Raw genomic sequence first — 12989 nt, 5'->3', positions numbered from 1 at the left:
GATACAAATGAAGTCTTTAATTCATCAGTAAACCTAACAGATAAATCAGCGTTTACAACGTAAGAGTCCAACGTTGACCTCCTTTAAGCATTTTACAATCATAATCCCAAGTACGATGTTAGATTTTCAAGCCTTAACTAAATTTCAACCTGTATGCAAGTCTATTTTGAGCTTTACCTGAATGTAATCCAGCAAACAGATGATGCAGGAAAGAAAAAACATAATTCAGCATCATGTTCTGCCTGGTGAAAAAGGACCTGGTCATAAACGTGTGAAAATAAATGTCCATTGGTGCCAAAGGTCAGAAGGCAAGTGAGAAACAAGAAACATACATATTTATGCATATATAATATATTCCAGAAACATAAAATTTAAAGCTGGAAGGAAAGAGAATCAAATGTGTTTTTGTTTGTCAGGGTTTTTGTTTGAAGTTTTCAGTCATTATTGAGGCTAATCTTCAAAATTAACCCAAAAGCAAAATACTGTAATTCCCAATTTTACACTAAAGAAACAAGCTCAGGGATGATAGGAAACCTCCCCAAGGTGATGTGATTTTAGATGGTAATAGCAGAAACTGAAGCACAACATACTTGATTCTAAAACCTTTGACATCATCTGCTGTGTTATCTTTTTTTTATGTTTACTTTTTTAAAAACATTTTTATTGAGTTATAGTCATTTTACCATGTGTCAAGTTCAGTTATACATGAACATACATATATTCACTGTCACATTTTTTTTTCGCTGTGAGCTACCACAAGATCTTGTATATATTTCCCTGTGCTATACATTATAATTTTGTTTATCTATTCTGCATATTCCTGTCAGTATCTACAAATTTTGAACTCCCAGTCTGTCCCTTCCCACCCCCGCCCCTCTGGCAACCACAAGTGTGTATTCTATGTCTATGAGTCTGTTTCTGTTTTGTATTTATGTTCTTTTTAAATTAATTTATTTATTTTTAGATTCCACATATGGGTGATCTCATATGGCATTTTTCTTTTTCTTTCTGGCTTACTTTACTTAGAATAACATTCTCCAGGGACATCCATGTTGCTGCAAATGGCATTATGTTGTTGTTTTTATGGCTGAATAGTATTCCACTGTATAAATAGACCATATCTTTATCCAGTCATCTGTTGATGGACATTTAGGCTGTTTCCATGTCTTGGCTATTGTAAATAGTGCTGCTAATAATGTTGGGGTGCAGGAGTCATTTTGAAGTAGGGTTCCTTCTGGATATATGCCCAGGAGTGGGATTACTGGGTCATACGGTAAGTCTATTCCTAGTCTTTTGAGGAATCTTCATACTTTTTTCCACAGTGGCTGCACCAAAATACATTCCCACCAGCAGTGTAGGAGGGTTCCCTTTTCTCCACAGCCTCTCCAGCATTTGTCATTTGTGGACTTTTGAATGATGGCCATTCTGTCTGGTGTGAGGTGATACCTCATTGTAGTTTTGATTTGCATTTCTCTGATAATTAGTGATATTGAGCATTTTTTCATGTGCCTGTTGGCCATTTGTATTTCTTCCTCAGAGAATTGCTTGTTTAGGTCTTCTGCCCATTTCTAGATTGGGTTGTTTGTTTTTTTCTTATTATGTCATATGAGCTGCTTATATATTCTGGAGATCAAGCCTTTGTCTGTTTCATTGTTTGCAAAAGTTTTCTCCCATTCCATAGGATGTCATTTTGCTGTGTTATCTTGATTTGGGAGAGCACACAAGTGAAACCTGATGATGCTAGAAGCACGACTTCACACAAACTAGGATCTATGTATGTTATGGCCCACACTTTACTGTGCTGTCACACACCTGTCATCCATGCCAGCAGAGACGGTTGCCTAACAACCCAGTAAACAGTGGCCTTTTGGTTCCTAAACATGTCAAAGAAATTGAGCCTTCAGCACAGATGGACTAACCCGAACAGTAAGCCTTCAGTTAACCAGCATCAGACATTTATGTTAACATTTTGATAAACTTTTATCAGATGCTTTTCTGCATCTGTTGAGATGATCATATTGTTATCTCCCTTAAACTGTTACTAACTGCATTGCTTTTCTGATGTTGAAGCATTCCTTGGATAAACCCTACTTAGACTTATCATTATTTCTTTTAATAGGCTGCCATATTCAGTTTGACAATATTCTATTTAAAATTTTGGCATCTGTGATCACAAGTGAAACTGGACTATCGATTTGTTTTCCTGTGCTCTTCCTTGTCTGGTTTTGACATAGGATACATTTTCTGTTCCTTGAAGGAGCAGCAGAACCTGTCTGCAAAACCATCTAGGTTGGCGCCATTTTTTTAATTGACTTTTTTATTGAGTTAACTGTAGATTCACATGCAGTTGTTAAGAAATAATACAGAGACATGTCTTGGAAACTTTACCCAGTTTTCCCCAATGGTAACACTTTATAAAACTATAGTAAATATCACAACAAGGATACGGACATTGATACAAACCACCAGTCTTATTCAGAGTTCCTCACTTTTATCTGTAATCATTTGTGTGTGTGTGTGTGTGTGAGTGTGTGTGTGTGTATATATTTAGTTCTCTGCAAATTTCATCACATGTAGAGGTTTGTGAATACATACATACATAGTATAAATATATATGTGTGTGTAGATACATATACTACTATTTAACATAACCAAGGTTTTATTATACATTGTTTTAAATCTGACTTTTTTGTCTATTATAAACAGTGTCCAAGTTATAAACATTCTTCAAATACATTTTAATGGCTGTAAGATATTTAATGTATAATTTAAAATATTTTATTTAACCTTTCCTCTACAATTGTACACTTATTTCTACTTTTTAAAAAGCTATTATAAATTGGCTTCTATAAATACATCTACCCAGCTATGATAATTTCCTTTGGAAAGATTTGTAAAGATAAAATTCCTGGAGAAAACTTTCCTGGGCCAGAAATAATCAATGATATATTCTCTCACATCACCCACCTTTAGAGAAATGGCTGAGTACAGGCAGACCTCATTTTATTATGCCTCAAAGATAAAGCATATTTTACAAATTGAAGGTTTGGGGCAACCCTGCATCACACAAGTCTATCAGCACCATTTTACCACCAACATTTGCTCACTTCCTGTCTCTGTGTTCTATTTTGGTAATTTGCACAATATTTAAAACTTTTTCATCATTATTATATGTGTTTTGGTGATCTGTGATCTTTGATGTTACTATTGCAATTGTTCTGGGCACGAACATCGCCCATATGACAAGGAACTTAATAAGCGTCGTGTGTATTCTTACTGCTCCGCTGACCGGCATTTCCTGTCTCTTTCTTCTACCTGAGATGCAAGATTGAAATTAGGCCAATTAATAACCCACCTCGGCCTCTGAGTATTGAAGTGAAAGGAACTGTTGCCCTTCTCTGACTTGAAATCAAAAGCTAGAAATGCTTATCAAGCTTAGTGAGGAAGGCATGTCCAAAGCCGAGGTAGGTCAAAAACTAGGCCTCTTTGCCAACTGCCCAAGTTGTGAATGAATGCAAAGGAAAAGTTCTTAAAGCAAATGAAAGTGCTACTCACATGAACACTAGAATGATAGGAAAGCAAAACAGCCTTATCACTGATATGGGGAAAGTTTAGCGGTCTGGACAGAAGATCAAACCAGACAATATTCACTTAAGCCAAAAGTAAATCCAGAGCAAGGCACTGACTCCCTTCAATCCTATGAAGGCTGAGGGAGGTGAGGAAGCTGCAGAAGAAAAGGCTGAAGCTGGCAGAGGCTGGTTCATAAGGTTTAAGGAAAGAAGCCGTCTCCATAACATAAAATACAAAGAGAAGCAGCAAGCGCTGATGGAGAAGCTGCAGCAAGTCATCCAGAAGATCCGGCTCAGGTCATTCATGAAGGTGGCTGCGCTAAAACATCAGTGTAGACGAAACAGCCTTTTCTCGGAAGAAGAAGTCATCTAGGACTTGCGTAGCTAGACAAGAGAAGTCACTGCCTGGCTTCAAAGCTTCAAGGACAGGCTATCTCTCTCGCTAGGGGCTAATGCAGTTGGTGACTTGAGGTTGAATGAAGTTTAAATGACCACTTATGCCAAGTCTACACTGTGCTCTATAAATGGAACAATAAGGCCTGGATTACAGCACATCTGTTTATAACATGGTTTACTGAGTATCTTAAGTCCACTGTTGACACCAACTGCTCAGAAAAAAAGACTCCTTTCAAAACATTGACCATGAACCTGGCTACCAAAGAACTCTGGTGAAGATGCACAGTGAGAGTAATGCTGTGTTCACGCCTGCCAACACAACATCCATTCTGCAGCCCTGGATCAAGGAGGCATTTCAAATTTCAATTCTTAACTATTTAAGAAATACATTCTATAAGGCTCTGCCTGCCACTGATAGTGATTCCTCTGATGAATTTGGGCAAAGTAAATTGAAAACTTTCCGGAAAGGATTCACCATTCCAGATGTCATTAAGAACACTTGTGACTCACAGGAAGAGGTCAAAATACCAACATTCACAGGAGTTTGGAAGGAGCTGATTCCAACCCTTTGAAGGGATGACTCTGAGTCAAAGAAAGAACCCCGCTATGAAAAAGCAGGCTCAAACATGTATGTCCTGGGCCACCCTCTGGGCTGGAGCTTATCAGATGAGCCCAAGTAGTGTGCCAAGCCCCCGCCCCAACCCCCCCCATCTTTAAGGGAGACAGGAAACCAGGAATGAGAGTAACAGTAACATGTGACATAGAGTGTGGACTTGCTGCTGTGTTAAAAGCGCCTACCTCTTCTGTCACACATAATCCTAAGAATCCAGTTTAGGATATTCCATTTAACAGATGAGAAAACTGAGCACAGAGAGGCTAAGAAACTTGCCCAAGATTACACAGTCAGTGGACTCTAACCCAGACAAGTCCTACCACCAGTGCCCAGGCTCTGAGCCACTTCACCACACTGCCTGCTCATTTAGATTCTGCCGTGTTCTCCACAGCACTGACCCTGGGCTCCAGCGCTGTGGAAAGGCACCCAAGGGAAGGCACCAGCTGAAGGCCCCTCTCTGGAAACAGAGGTCAAGGCCAGAAACCCAACGAGGAGCCTGAGACCTCAGTGACTTACGCCTCGAAAAGCCCTCCATATTACATCAACAAGTCACGCTGTCTTCTATCTAGAATGAAAGTGAGTCACATCTACTGCTCTTGATGCTCATTGGCTTGTACCAGAAAAACACGGAAAAACACTAGACATTAGATCACGACTATTCAGAGCAATGTTAACTGATTACCATCAGCTAGTGGAAGTGACTTGCCCTTATGTAATGCGAATACATTCCTTGCTGCAGTAATAAAATAGTAAGTATTTGGCAGGAACTTAATAATCACTTATTGATTAGGTTAATCTTAACATTGCTCCGATCATACCCTGAAGCATACTAAAAATAAATAAATATTCAAGACAGACAGGTCTTCCAGGTCACTTCATCATTTTATAGTTTGGGAATCTGAGGTCCCACGGGGATTAAGATTATTAATTACATGTCTGCAAAACCTCACTTTTGCCTTCAATGTGGTATATTTATCCTTATCATCTTTATATTTAACAATAAATCGTATAAAAATACATACTTAACTCCTTGAGGGGGAAGAAACTGAAAAAAAAAATAACTTCCCTTTAATAAATGGATATCTTGTTCCATATGTCATTCTTACCATGAGACCAAAGTCTTGTAATTGCACATACTCCTCAAACATCAGTACTGTTTGTATTTAATATACCTGTGTAACTCTAAGAAAAGAAAGTAAACATCAAAATGCTCTGTAAAGGGCACATTTACTGCATCTTTGTGACATTTTTCACAAAAGAGATTCAACAGCAGACGAAAGAAATGTGAAAACATATAGAAAAATGTGAAAACATTTTTCTGTAGCTTGGGGTCCAAAACCATGAACTGGCTCTCACACCACTGATTGGTATACCAGTTGGCCTCACTCTGCTGATTCAAAAGGGAAATCTCCAATGAACTTAAGGCTTCTCCCCTTCTCCCAGTCCTACCAATTCTTTGAGATATCTGAGAAAAACAGATGCACACAGTCTATTTCAACAGTGTCCTTTTCCATTCAGAGGCAGTCATCCCTCCAGCCTTCTTGCTAAAACTAGTGCTGCCCTAGAAACACACTTGTCAAACACAATGGAGATTCTTAATAGTGGGACCCACAGCTCAAATTGCTAAAAGGAGAAATTCCGTGCACTTCTACCCTTAAAAAATAAAAATACTTCCTACCGCTGCCCACAGCTCCCCAACAATCCCTCACCTCCCATGCCCCTCATTCTAGATGCCCAGGGGCACTCAAGCACGCCGAGCCGCGGGAACGCTCTCCCCCGACGGGCTAGAATCTCAACCCAGCCGAAGGACATGGGAGGAAGCAGGAATGCACAGTGATGTGAGGCGCTGGACTTCAGTGTCTTGTTTATTCCTCATGCCAACCCTACAATGTTGGAGAAACTGAGGTCTAGAGAGTCAAAACTTGCAAACTAGCCCCAGGTCCACCCCCAGGCTGGTGGATTCAGGTGACCCAGACCACACTGCCTTCAGTGGCCAGAGCAACGCCAAGCTTCAGCAAGACAGACTGACCCCGACTGCCCGGGCCATGAGCACCTGCACTTAAATACATGCACCTGTCCTTGAATACGGGGCATCAACAGGTGTTTACCACAGAGATCAAAGGTGTGGAAACAAGGGCCCTGCCCTCAGCAGTGCCAAACTCTAGAACGTCAGAGGGCAAAGAGGCCTTAAGAACATCATATATGACCCTCGCACTTCACATTCAAGAAAACAAAGCCAAAGAAAGAAAAAGGAAAAAAAAAAACACTTAATATTTTCTTTGCCTCAAGTACCATTCCTATGCTCCCTCATTTAATCCTCGAACGGTCATGTTATAAAGGCACCATATTCTAAGGTGCAATTTGTATACACACGTAAGTGTTTTTTCAAGTTACTCAAAGTTTTAGTATCTTGTCTAAGTCCTAACATGGAGTAAGTGGCAGAGGACCAGCATCTGAACTCAGACTTGTCCACTTCCCTGGCCCAAGCCCTTTGTCTCTACTCTGGTCCCCAGGGTCATATAGCTTCTTAATGTCAGGAGCCCCGGGACTAAAACAAAACAGCATGTAATAAAGTATGTAATTAAACCAGTGGTTCCCAAATGTGGCTAATTCATTAGCATCATCTGAGATGCTTCATAAAAACACAGATCACTCTGCCCCTTTCAGGCTTCTGATTGTGTAGGAGGCCCTGAAATCTGTATTTTTACATACTTCCAGTGATTCTGATACCCTTAGTATTCACAGGAAGAGAGAAACAACGGCTAGATCCACTGAATTTAAAGGGAATATTTAAAAGGAGAAACACTGAAGAGGTGGCTATGTCCGGGGAGCGTTCAGAACAGCGAGACCAGTGGGCGAGGGCAGGGAGACATGATGGAGAGTGACAGGGGGGCGTGGGAGGGGGATATTATGCAATATTATGGGGCATCAGATCAATCCGACAAAGGTATTTAGACTCCACACTATGATAACAAGGAAACACAAAGTGGTACAGGCTAAATCAAACAGCAGGTGAGCACCTGGACCAGGAAGGACAACAAGGCTGTCGACATGGACCACAAGCTGGCAAGGCCCCAATAAAGAAAAATCTGAAAGGGAATGCTGCCTGGATGGCCAGAATGTGAGCTCCAAGAAGACAGAGGGGCTGCCGGGTTTGCTCACGCCTTTATCCTGAGCACTTTGTCGATGCTAAATAAAGATAGTGAAATGAACAACATGCGGGTGCACTTAGAGGCCAACTGGTCCAAGAAGTCAACAAAGACAAATGGGCCAAGGCCTTCTTCAAGATTCAAATCCAAAAGTCTAGAATTAGGATGATGGCACCAGCAGAGGTGACTGACAAAGAGTGGCTTGTTTTCAGCAAAACTCTTCATGACTTGCTTTTTTCTCTACAACTTTACTTTGGCTTATGGTGCATGAAAGAATTAGGTGATTTTTGAAATACAGGAATGTACCATCAACAGTGGCATGAATAGCAGGTCTTCTGTCTTGGGAAGAAAATGATAGGCAAGATCTTTTAGTTTGATTTTTGGCAAATGGAGGAGAGACAATCTCATGAGAATCTAAACTCAGATGACATTCCTCACATGATCTAAGATCACCGCCAGTTGACATGCCTACAGCACAGTGGCTTAACCGGACTCCCTATAAACCTTAATGACAGAGCTGGCCGGGCTCTGTGTGGCTGGGTCAGCCTGGGGCTTAGCCAACCTGGAAGACTCCAGGCCCCCTGAAGCCTGCCAGTCAGGTCTCTGGGGCTTCTGGAAACTTGAGAACTAGTTCTGCCCAGGGGGAAAAAAAAAACCTAAATAATCTTTTGAAATCCTTCCCAAACTAATGATTATTCAAGGTGCCATGTGTATAATTGTATTACACAGTCCTTCAAATGACAAGCACCCTCAAAGCTATATGCTCCAGATCCCAGAAGTAGGAGTCAGACGGTGTACTCAAATTCCTTCTGGACACCCATCTTCTGCAAGCTTAATCTTAATAAGATCTTTCCTTCTTAAATGACAGCTACCTACTCTAATATCCAACTAACAGCAACTAACAGAGAAAGAGCCCTCGTTTCTGTAAGATGCCCTAGCAAATGTAATTTAACTCCATTACTAGAACAGCCAAAATACATATATATTTTGAAGAACTGCAAAAGGTTACATGGTTCCCATTTTATCTTTCCCTCGAATGCAAACTTTCCAATGCCTGCCTTTCATAATACACTGAGAGGTAATGCGTGGGTCCAAATGATTTGACAGTTCCTTTTAATTTACGTGCATCTAGGCAAGTGTATAAAATTCCACTAGTTCAAAAAGCTTCCTTTCCTTAAACATATTTCCAGTTCAAATTACGTGTTTATAGCAGTCTGCAATGTATTATTTCTAAAGATATACAGTCATGTAAAAAAATTGATAGAAAAACAGCAGCATATCACTACTGCCACACTCGGTCAGTCTCTCCCTTCGCAGGGCTGATGGGAAGCCTGAACGCATCGCCATGACCAGGCTCTCCCTGCTGTCTCCAGCGTCCATAAAGGAAGGGCCACCAGTCCCTTTTTACAGACAGCTCTAAGCCTTAGTTGCTGAGAACCTCTTTTTCTCCCTTGAGCCTAGTATAAAATTTAAGAACTCACTAACTGTGGACATTTTACCTTTTTCCCTTTTAAAAAAGAGAGGCTTTAAGCTCAGATGCTCACTACTTCTAGTTCCCAGGAAACAGTTGCAGTTTTCAAATTAAAATGTGGAGTACTGGAAATAATGGACTATAATGGCTAAATGTTGAAAAAGTAAGTCTTTCAACTTTGCCAACATTTATGCTGCTATATATGAAACAGAGGCTGAAAAGTAATTTAAATGGACTATTATTGGCCATCCCAGGCTTTCAAACAGCTTCTATTGAGGAAAACTGACTCAGTGCCTAACAAAGACTCTGCTACAGTCTCAAGTTGACATTTTAAAAATAGCTAATCACTCTTTTGAATGATACTCCAATTACTGAAAACCGTATCTACCACAGTGGAACAGCTCACTCCAATTCTGATTGGAAATAAGAAATATTACAACCCCAAAGACACAGAGCTGGGAAGAAAGATGTCAGTAGGGACGATAGGTATAGTTCAGCCAAAAAGCTTCCTTAAGTACTGTCAGATTTAAGAACAAAACCCAAGGAGACAGTTTTTCTCTAGAATCTGCAAACAGTAACACTTCCTAGCAAATCCCTGAACGGGACTCAGCAAAAAGGAACCTCCTTAGCACTGTATATCTTTTTAGGCAGGTTTCTCCTGTATATCTTTAGATAGAATTCTCCCTTTGCCCTGTTTTGCAACAAGATGAGCAATAATGTTTTTCGGAAACAAACAGAGAATCTCTCCCTTTTGTGTCCAAAGAGCCAAAGTTCATAACTGGCTGGAAGATTACCAGTCCCAACAGACAGAATGACCGTTTGCCAAAGAGAAATGCCGATAAGGCTCAGAGTTCTATTTTACAGCCAGAGCACCCAAATTTTCATCTACTCTGTTTAGTCTGCAATCCTACATGCTCTCCTATCTCGCGTAAACGTTTGGGGACCTGCTAGCCCACACAGGGGCTCCGATGCCGATGAAAAATGCCCATCTGCTGCTCAGTGCCGAAGAGGTTTCCCAATCCCAAATCGCATCAACTCAAAAAAGGGGGGCGAGGGGGAGAAGAGAGAAATAGCACACCAAAGGCGAAGGGGAAAAAACTCACAAAGCCACTTCCAAAGATGACATTATTTGTCTTCGAAGAGATAGTTCAGTTTATTAGAAATGGACAAATTATATTAGGTGGCATAGGGAGGATATAAGAGGCACTAGGAGGAACAGAAACAGCTGCACTCTCTGACCGAGGCCCCAGACCGCAATGAGGCTGCAGATGGAATTGGGGTGCTGGGGCTTCCAGCTCCGGGCGCCCCGGGTAGGGGCCGCCACGGACAAGTGGAAGAGCAGGAGGCAGTTCCCTTTAGAGGGCGCTCATTGGGCGTCACAGGGAAACAAGCTCCAACTCCCGAAACGCGACTCAAAGGAGGAGAAACCAAGTTCCCACCGCCGAGGCCACGGAGGGAGGCTGGGTGTCCGCAGCCGGCCGAGCCGGAGAAGAGACTCCTCCGGGCCTCAATGCACCCCCGCTAAGGCCCGCGAGGGCGAGCGTGGCGGGCTGGAAGCCTCTGTCTCCGAGCAGCCTGGCGACCCGAGGCCGAGCGCAGTGTCACAGGCACCCCGCCTCACCCTGCTACTGCTGCTGCACTCGAGTGCAGTCCACGCTGAAATGTCCTCCTGCCCCTAAGGGCTCGCAAGCCGCCCCCGGCCCCACGAGGACGGGTCGCCGCAAGACCTGGATCCCAGCGGCCCACACCCTGGCATTTTGGGGCGCGTACCGCGCAACAGCCGCGGGACCAAGGACTGAGCCTCCGCGGGTAGCGTTTCCACGTAGTGCCTGCTCCCTCGCCCCAGCCACCGAGACTATCAAACAAAAGAACTTCTGCTAACTTTCCTCTCCCAACACTCGCGGGCTTCTTAAAGGTGGACCCCATCTCCCCAGACTATGCATTCAATAGAGTAGGAAAGCTGGCACAGGGGGATGGTGTGCGGAGGAAGGACCCCAAAGTTTCCAGGTCGTGCCTGGGTCTGGGGGAGGGCGCGGAGGGGACCAGTTCCCTCGCAGCCCTATCCAGACTTCCTCTCTCCAGCCACCGTTTGCCATTGGTCCTTCCCGGCCACGCAGCAAGACCCTCCGAGGGTGAAGAAGTTGGGAATGACTTCAGGGGCCTCTGCGGCTCGACAAAACTGAGATACTCCCGCTCTCATCCCGGGAGACCGCGGGGCAACTCTGGCGAGCGGCGCTTTTCTGAGAGAAGGTAAGGGGAGAGGGGTGGAGGAGCGAGTTCATTTGTCCCAGCAGGTCCTCGGAAGCCGAGCGCCACGTCTCGGGGTGGGGGGCATCCCCAAGGTGGCGCTCCCCGATTTCCCCCAGTCTGTGCGGACTCGGCTCGGCCTCGACACCGTAAACGGCGCGCGCGTCCCCCGCCTGACCCACTCACCGACTCCGCCGACACGCAGGCCACCAAGCCCAAGGTGAGCAGGATCCAAGCGCGCCGCATATTCCCCGGGGACCGGCTGTTCCCAGCCGCCGCTTGCAGTGAAGGAGAAACGAAGCCTCTTGCCCAGCGCCCCGCGCAGCCCGCGCAGAAAGATCCGGAGCAGAGCAGCAGCAGCGACCGCGGCTCGGGCTTGGGGGCTTGGGCTCGGCGCTCGGGCTCGGGGCTCGGGGCTCGGGGGCGCTCGCTTCCTCCACCTGCGTCTGCTCCCGCCGCCCACCGCTGCGCCCCGGTACACGGCGCCTTCTCACTTGTTGGTTCCTACACTCCCGACGCCGAGTTCTTGCTCCGGGGAGGCAGCTCTCTGGAGCAGTTCGTGCTCTGCTGTTGTTTTACTCCTCCGCGGACTCGTTCCTCGTGTCGCGGCTCAGTTTCTGATTTCTGAGGAATAAATTAGACGGCTTGAATGTAGCTGCAGCTGAAGTTTGGGGGCAGAGCGGTGGGGGCGCGCGATCCGCGCGGCTGGAGCTCCCGGAGTATCTGGAGAGGAGCGCGTCGGAGCGGGGCTAGTGGCTCCGCGGCTGCGCCCCTCCTCCTCCAGCGCTGCCGCCTCCCTCCCAGGGTCCTCCTTCTCCTCCTCCTCCCCCTCCTCCTCTTCTCCTCCTGCTCCCTCCCCCCTCCCTCCCGAGCCTGCTCCTTCGGGCTCCTCCGCGCGTCTCGGGGAGAGGAGGCGGCAGTGTGACTCCCAGCTAAACCCAGTAGAAATTCCTACAGGATTACGCCCCGATTGGCAGCTGCGGGGACCAGTGGCCGCCGCCGGCTCCGCGCGGTGGCTGCTCTGGGTCTGCTGGTCCGCAGTCTATGCTCCGCTCCGGTGCTCCTTCAATTTCTGGCTCCCTTTTCCCCTCCTCTTTCTCCCCTTTCCCTTTCTCCTCCTCCGTGCTCTTTTCTTCTGTATTTTCTCTTCTCTTCAGTTTAACTTTTCTGGAAAAAGATTGGTGAGATAACGAGAGACATATTTAGCTTTTCTGCCTGCGAGAATTAGACCAGTAGCCAGAAACTGCTTTGAGAGTTGGAAAAACACACGCGAAGTTTCCAGATGCTTTCGGGCAGTGTGAAATGTTCGTAAATCGCTAGTTCATGAAAATTGTATTTTAAAAGAGAAGACAATAAATATAATAAAATTTATGTTGAGTATTTCCCACCCTCCTTACCCCTCGCCCTTAAAAAAAAGACGTGGAGAAAGATTCCCATAAACCCAAAATGCAACACTTTCAAAGCTCATAATTTCATTAAGGGCTTAAATACCATTTCTGCCTCACACACAGTTTAAGCCCTTAAGGCATTTTATAGGCTCTATT

The 12989-nt window shown here is 44.6% G+C and overlaps 1 protein-coding gene across 2 annotated transcripts in view; it reads right to left on the bottom strand.

Moving 5' to 3' along the window:
- The window catches only part of SDC2 (syndecan 2), a 103008-nt gene extending 90676 nt beyond the window's left edge, over window positions 1–12332 (bottom strand). The window contains exon 1 of one of the 2 annotated variants that reach the window (XM_072949489.1): window positions 11632–12332. In XM_072949489.1, the coding sequence (XP_072805590.1) occupies window positions 11632–11691 (60 nt within the window). In that variant the 5' untranslated portion in view covers window positions 11692–12332. The remainder of the gene's footprint in view (window positions 1–11631) is intronic. The other variant, XM_072949490.1, reaches the window with a different exon arrangement.
- Window positions 12333–12989: the final 657 nt, after the last annotated feature.

Source organism: Vicugna pacos, chromosome 25 (genome assembly GCF_048564905.1).
Source record: "Vicugna pacos chromosome 25, VicPac4, whole genome shotgun sequence".
NCBI classification, from domain to species: domain Eukaryota; kingdom Metazoa; phylum Chordata; class Mammalia; order Artiodactyla; family Camelidae; genus Vicugna; species Vicugna pacos.
The sequence above is the reverse complement of the archived record's forward strand: the minus strand, read 5'-3'. Positions and strand labels throughout refer to the sequence as shown.